The 7533-nt window shown below is 45.0% G+C and overlaps 2 protein-coding genes across 9 annotated transcripts in view; both read left to right on the top strand.

Annotated features, from left to right (window-relative positions):
• Positions 1–300: 300 nt before the first annotated feature.
• On the top strand, positions 301–1525 carry RMI2 (RecQ mediated genome instability 2). Its single transcript, XM_081185312.1, has one exon. The coding sequence runs from the start codon at positions 311–313 to the stop codon at positions 740–742; it is 432 nt and encodes a 143-aa protein (XP_081041438.1). The 5' UTR covers positions 301–310; the 3' UTR covers positions 743–1525.
• Positions 1526–2729: 1204 nt separating this feature from the next.
• The window catches only part of TBC1D16 (TBC1 domain family member 16), a 60636-nt gene continuing 55832 nt past the window's right edge, over positions 2730–7533 (top strand). For 3 of the 8 annotated variants that reach the window (XM_081180876.1, XM_081180875.1, XM_081180870.1), the window contains exon 1: positions 2838–2985. The gene's annotated coding sequence lies outside the window, so the exon portion shown is untranslated. Of the gene's footprint in view, positions 2749–2811; positions 2986–3050; positions 3070–7533 lie in introns of those variants that run through there. The other 5 variants (XR_014004600.1, XM_081180874.1, XM_081180873.1 and 2 more) reach the window with 4 other exon arrangements.

Below are 7533 nucleotides of genomic sequence, written 5' to 3'. Positions count from 1 at the left end.
ATAATTTATCTCTTGAAATAACTGATTGTCTGAGCTTCTCTATGGTCGCAGAAACTGTGTCAATTAGGTGTAATCTATCTTTTTTTTTGCAGTAAACGTTAGCGGGGGAGGAATACCAGCTCAGTTTAATTTTAATCTATGGAGAACTTTGTGAGTCCACTCTTCTTTTTCCTCTCTCTATGGCCAACGAACCTGTGCGTCTGTTGCTTTTTTTAAAAAACTCCTTCAACTCTCGCGATATTACTGGAAGGCTCCGCCGGCCCGTCATCCTTTTCGCGGCGTGAAAATTGGCGGGAAAGAAAGCAGGGCCATGTCGGAAGACTCTCGCCTCGCGCAGTCGCCGCCGCCGCTGCCGCCTGTGAAGGTCCTGGCCGCGCACCTGAGGCGGTGCCGCCGGGTCCCTGGCGGGCCGTGGCTGCTGGACCGGGAGGAGTACCGGCGCCCCGCTCTCGCCGTGTCGCTGGTGTGGCTTCAGGGCACGGTGCTGGCCGTGGAGGAAGGTGGCTCGACGGTGCGGCTGCGGGACGACAGCGGCCCTTTCGTGGCTCAGGGCGTGGAGAAGATCCCCAAGGGGCGGCCTTGCCTGAGCGCCGGGAAGTACGTGATGGTGATGGGCCTGGTGGTGTCTTGCAGCCCAGAGCCCACCATCCGAGCTGTGAAGATGACGGACCTTTCAGGCAACCCCCTGCACAGGGACATGTGGCAGCTGGAAGTGGAGGATTTGCATAGGCACGTTTTGTGATGGGAACAGTTTGTCAAAACAGCTTCTCAAAAGAACCTAGGAGGCTGAAGAAGCACCTTTGGATTTTTTTATTTTTTATTTTGCCAAATAAGGTTCCTCCTTTAGGAGAACTTGGATTAACCAGCGGAATTTGACCTTGGTTCCTTTGCTGCAGATATGACAGAGCAATGGAGATGGAAATGCTTGCATCCCAACCCCCTTTTTGGAGGAGGGCTGTCGCTGATTTCCAATTAGTCAACTTGGGTCAAGTAACGTTAGCTTATCCAGTGGAGAATGCAGTTGTCACTGCTACGATAAAACATCTGCAGTCAAGAATCTGGTTGCAAAACTTTGGGCTCTTCATTCGGCCTGCACTTTCTCTGTATTACAACGCATCTAATGTTGAGTTGCCGATTTCACTACCAGTTGCAGTCCAGACATCTGACTTCAACTGTAACTCCTTGAACTGCTACATAAAGTCTATGCTGCTTTGAAATACTGTTTCCTCTGCCCCTGTACATATTTGGACTAATGGAGTTTCTGGACAGCTATACACATGTGGATTCAGGGAGACACTTGCAAGATGGACAAAAGTTACAATAAAAACCTGAGCCTATTATCAGCTTGAGCATCTATGCTGACCATTTTCTGACGGGTCAGTGGGGTTCTTAATGGCTCGTGTTTCATGGAATTCAACATCACAGCTTATGCATAATTGATGTGCCTTGTTTTGGAACTTGCCTTGCTTACTAATGTGTGACTATTGTGAGTTGTGGAGGTAGCTATTGAATAATCCACAATCTACTCCTGATTTTGACGTAGTACTTTTCCCAAATAAAAAGAATGCAGGGTAGTTGCTGATGCATGCTGCTCTGGGGCATGTTGCGTTTCAGCATAGAAGCGCATACTAAACACACATAGTATTTCTACATTGTCCAAATATTAAAGAATCATCTCTTGCTAGCTACTGGATTTAGTTATGCATAGTCCCTCTGGTTTGCTGTGACTCAACAGCATATCATGGAATCAAGTTTCCTTTTACTTCTGATGCTCAAACAAAAATGTTTATATTAACAGGTTTGGCATTGCTGAGTACTATTAACATACAAAATGGTGGTCAGAGGGTACTAACTCAATTTTCTGCAGACTCAGTTTCTCAGGTATAAGTGTTCCACATGTGTATTTCTAGATATATACTTGGGTTAAAAAAAGAATTTTGGAATAACTCAGTCACAGCATGAGCACTGAATAGTATGGAACAGAAATACAAGTTTTCCAATAAAGATATACTAAAAATAGAGGACATGAAATCTAGTTGCATAGTATTCAAAAGCATAATCTCTAGGTTTAGGAGATGCAGCCATGCTGTAGTCCAGAGATGTGTATAGATTAACTTTTTAGTGCAATCTTTAACAGTTCACCATGTATTATCACTATTATTCTGAGCAGACTGCAGAAGGAGAAGCATGAAACCCTGGCCAAGGCAATCACATTGAATGTATTTAAGTTCATGCAGTAGGTTTATTTTAAAATGCTCAACTGCTGTGTAATTTAAGGTGGAACTTTATAATGTGTGTGTGTTTCTCAAATATAACTTTGAATATGGAAGAAATATAATACAAAAAATCCAATTTGTCATTTTCTATAAAGCCTCTTACAATTTTGGGTTGCCGAAGGCGCTTATTTTCTCATGCATCCTTGTTTTTGCAGCCCAGTGCTGTTAATCATTCTTAGGTTTTTCAAAGGACAGCGTAGTGTCTACAGAGTATGTTACTCATTTTAAAAAATAAATAAATGGCCCAGCACGAGAAAGTCCACTTTGGCTCTGCATGCATGAAGCCTCTGCTTTTTACACTGAAGCTCCAGGCTCTTGCAGCAAAGATGCCGAGGCGGGGAACGGGAGCGGGGAAAGGGTTGCGTATATTGTGCAGCAAAGCTTTTCCAGGATGCGAACGCAGCACGTCCCTGGAAACCGGACGTATGACAAAAATCCCCCGTCTCCACGCGATGCCCTTCTGCCGGCCTAAGTATTTGCTCTTTCCATCCTCTAAGCCCGGAGCGGATCCGGGAAGGAAGGCTCTGTGGGCAGGGCTAGGCAGATAGGGTGGGAGTGCCTAAGGGTGGCCGCGCCCACCTTCCCGCAGACCCTCCTCTCGCGCGGCGAGGATTTAGGAGGCGGCAGCGGCGGTGGCCTCTGGGTGAGAATTTGCCCTGCTGGGCTTTGGGGGGCGTGGGCGAGGCTGCTCTCGCGGTCTTTGCTCGAGGTGTGTATTCCCTGGGAAATAATAGCTTGTGGGAGGTGGGGAGCTGGTTCGATTTTGGGGTGGGGTCTTCATTCAGGCCCTGCGGTGGGTGAGCGGGGTGAATGGGATGTATTGCGGTGCTGGAGGAGGCGAGGTCGCGAGGGGTTGATTCTGGGAAGGAGCTTCATCTCTCGGGGGTTGGCCCTTAGGGGGTGGTCTCCATCCTCTTGTAGATTACCTGCATGTGTTTTGACACTGGTACCTATGGGAAAATTATGGTGGGAATCTTGCACTGTACGTGGCTGTATAGACACTAGGGGTTGACCCTGAGGTTATATGTGCAGAGAAGCCAGTTGTTATACTAGCGAGGCAGCGATTGTGAACTGAAGGGAGCCTGGTATTGTGAGCAGGGATTGGCCATTGGGTATTTGAAAGCTGCACACCATAGTGCTCTAGACAAGGGAAATGTAGTCTAAAGAGGAAGGAGATGAGTGTATGTCACTGTAGAAGGCTTATGATGAATACATGGGGAACATGCTTTCCTTTGGGGTAACTCTCTTTAGGTACATCTATTTATATGTACTATGGTTCGCCTGTCTTTTTTTGCAAGGCATTAAGCATATCCTTCTGTTATGTGACTGGCAGAGGAATGAATGTTTTTTTCTTGTTTTTTAATGTACCTCTTCAGTCACACTAGATTACCCTGGGCTGGCATGCCAAGTTCCTCAGTTGCATTTGTATATGGCATTCTTCTTTCACTGATTAACACTTAGAAATAATTCATCTTGGCAGGGAAAGGGTGGGGAATGGCACACAATACATGATATTCTGGTGCAGAAAAGCTGTGAGTTAGACATGATCTCTCCCCCCCCCCCCAAATCCCCACCTTCCTGGAACACACTGGTGAAATTGGAACCTTTACTCGCCAGTTATTTGGCAGGATGTAGCAGCAATCAATTTCTAAGGAGACATATGTAGCATGCCTGATGTTAAGATCCTGCTAGGTGATCCTCATGTTTTGTGTTATGCTTATTTTAAAAGCTGCCTTGGCAGTTCTGTCAATATGTAAATGTCATGATTGGGGTGGGGTGGGGCAGGGAGAGCCCTTATGTGGAATAAAAAAGGTAAAGGGACCCCTGACCATTAGGTCCAGTCGTGACCGACTCTGGGGTTGCGGCGCTCATCTCGCTTTATTGGCTGAGGGAGCCGGCGTACAGCTTCCGGGTCATGTGGCGAACCAGAGCAGCGTACGGAAACGCTGTTTACCTTCCTGCCGGAGCAGTACCTATTTATCTACTTGCACTTTGACGTGCTTTCGAACTGCTAGGTTGGCAGGAGCAGGGACCGAGCAATGGGAGCTCACCCCATCGCAGGGATTCGAACCATCGACCTTCTGATCGGCAAGTCCTAGGCTTAACCCACAGCACCACCCGTGTCTCATTTATGTGGAATAGTAGCCTATTAATCCTGTGTAGAATTGGGCATGCTTAACTGCATAGGATCAGGCTACTGATGAGCAGACCATTCTGCTCACTTTTTAATTTACAGAGCTTCTGCCAGCAGTGAAAGAGGTTGTGTCTTTCCTTTTCTCCCCACAACCTGAATACAATGAATAATTCATATTAGCCCGGGAGGCCATAAAGTATGGATCTCATAGCATATGGGGTCAATACCAATGTACAGTTAAGTCCCCAGGCTCAGAGCATAAAAGGCCACAAGCATAATAAGAGACATAGTCTCTCCTTTCTACCTAGTATAATTCGATTTTTGTGTAGTCATGTCCCACGTGTAGTTACAGTGGTACCTCATGTTAAGTATTTAATTCATTCTGGAGGTCCGTACTTAACCTGAAACTGTTCTTAACCTGAAGCACCACTTTAGCTAATGGGGCCTCCTGCTGCTGCCGCGCCGCCAGAACCCAATTTCTGTTCTTATCCTGAAGCAAAGTTCTTAACCTGAAGCACTATTTCTGGGTTAGCGGAGTGTGTAACCTGAAGCATATGTAACCTGAAGCGTATGTAACCTGAGGTACCACTGTATTTCTTCTCCAAACTTCTGTGTTTAAATAACACAGTAACTGAGGTGTTTCAATGCCTTCAGGATGTTACCAATGAAGTTTATTTTATTATTTATTATTTTATTTATTAAATTTATATATCGCCTATACCCGGGGGTCTCAGGGTGGTTCACAAAATAAAAAGTTACAGCAACGTATGTCTAACAAGCAAATAGTCTTTTGGTCATGCATGCATTCTCTTGGAAGGCAGTTCCCTTTGGAAAGGGGAACAAATCTGTTGGGAGCCATTCTCTCCTATTCATACAGTACATAACATTATACAGTAAGTATAGACTTGGCATTAGGAATCGGAATTGTTCTTCCGTTGTCCATATACTTGAAATAATAACTTCTAAGTAAGCTATTATTTAAAATAAGCCTTAAAGTACAGTTGATGGTGGAGAAGGTGTTAAAAGACAGAGTTGCTCTTCCTGTTACTAAGACATGCACACAAAAAATCCCACTAGGGAAGTAGTTTGAAGGGGTGATGTGTCAGGAAGGAAGGTTTTAAAAACAAGCATGACTAGGCTGCGCCAAAAGTACAGTGTAAAATTGGCTAGATATATGCTTGCTAGTATGTTAAAGGAAAAAGGCTGGTAGCAACGTCCTTTTAGTTTAGGTGATGGTTAAAAAAAGGATTTTCAGCAAGGAACAATGCAAAGTTGCAAGAGGATTTCATTTGAGATGGAACCACAGCTGCAACATAGTTGTTGATGATGACAGGGCTGTAGCATGTAGGTTTGGAACATCAGAGAACCTGCTTATGCTGAGCAGAGGAGTTAGGCCTCTAGGAATGCACCTGTAAATACCAGGGCTGGGCTGAGGCTTTAGCACAGATTAGTCTTTGACGCACACGTTATAGGAGTTCGTCTCTCGCTTGGCACACAGGCCAGTAATCAGGAGATCAAATGAGATGGTGGTTTGGTGAGTAGGACATGAGCAAAGGCTTTTGACTCGGAAGACCAAGAAGTGGTACTGTATACTTAAGCAATCCCCAATTAACTTTTAAGTAGAGGAAGGGTGTTGGTGGCTTTAAGAGTTGGGAATGAAGTTAAGGAAAAGGCCAAGACCAGCTGAGGTACAGGACAGGAGTTGGACAGAGATTGCTGCACACACACAAGCGCACGATTCCAGGACAACTTGTCCAGTGAATGTTCTAGGTGGGAGGAAGCTTCCTCATACTTTCTGCCAAGATTACAGTGGTTTTTGGAGGTTTGAGCCACCAGGCAGAAGCAAGCAAACAAGCAGTTAGGAAACATCACAGAGATCTCACAGGAGCAGGAGTCAAGAATCCAGCAGTGGTTGAACTGGTGAACTGGAAGCAATAGATAGCCAGACTCAACAGGAGGCAAAGAGTAGAGATAGTCTGGATGAGGTGGGGTGCTGTGTTCCATTAAAGTTAGCACACCAGGCATTCAAAGTTGTTTTCAAGCTGAGGATGTCAGAAAGACTGTCACCAGTATTGTGGTTGTAATATTGGTGGCTGTTTAATAGTTGCATGAGCACCTAATTGTGGAATAGCACCTTACAGAAAAACGGAACACTGGTTTATATCCCTGGGTAGTTTTGAAAATAAAAGTATGTGAGTTTTGTTGCTGTGGACAGTTTAAGGCAGTGTTTTTAAAGTTTGTACTTTCATAAAACCTTTTCCAAATCTATGTGCCTTTGGGTATCTGCCCAGAACCCCTGTGTATTGGGAAGGGTGTTTCACCCCAGAACACATTCATTTGGTGGTAACTGGTCAGACTTCTTGGGCCTTGCCATCATCCTGAGTGAAGGAGAAATCACCGCAACCTTCTTTACAGCTGCACATTTCAGGGCAAGATTGGTAATGATGCATAAGTCAACTTTGTAAAGAATCTTAATGTCCTAGAAAGCCCTGATAAGCGTCCAGGAAGCTCCAGGATTTCATAGAACACAGCTTGAAAACCACGGTGCTGAAGTGATGTGGAAGGTTTGTCAAGTGGTAGGTAAGCTGATGGCGCGGTTTGGACCAGATAATGAGAGCTGAGCTGGGGAGAAGTGCTGTGCTGATCTTCTTGCGTAAGAGCTCAGGCCTGACCTAACAAGGAAGTTTACTTAGCAGAGCAAAAGTTGATAACGTTCCTTCCTTAAAACATGATTTAATCAGCTTCCAGTGAGCTCATTCTTTTAAAGGACTTACTCATTTCTTTGAGTCATTTATTTGTGCATGATTCTGGGCTGTGAGGTGCACGTTCACTGCAGTGCCAGAGCACTGTAGCTGGTCTAGAATATGTTATGTTTTGTAAATGGGTGATTGAGAAGCTATTGTGCTCAGTTCCTCAGGGTGTGCTCCTAAGAAGCAGAAATCCCTTGGGGGAATATTCTTCTCAAGAGGCTTGTCTGGTATGCCTCAAAAGGACTCTTGGATATCTGCTTGCTTCCTTCCTTATTTATTTATTTATTTATTTATTTGGTAACTTGATCTTCTGCCCAATGGTTATAAGAGAACTCTCTTAGAGATGCTCTAAGACAGGCATGTCCAAAGTCCA

The sequence above is a fragment of the Podarcis bocagei genome, assembly GCF_964188305.1.
Source record: "Podarcis bocagei genome assembly, chromosome: 2".
Taxonomy (NCBI): domain Eukaryota; kingdom Metazoa; phylum Chordata; class Lepidosauria; order Squamata; family Lacertidae; genus Podarcis; species Podarcis bocagei.
The sequence above is the reverse complement of the archived record's forward strand: the minus strand, read 5'-3'. Positions and strand labels throughout refer to the sequence as shown.

Excerpts from the sequence above, each read along its gene's own strand:
- RMI2 (XM_081185312.1), top strand. The coding sequence starts at position 311 with ATGTCGGAAGACTCTCGCCTCGCGCAGTCGCCGCCGCCGCTGCCGCCT.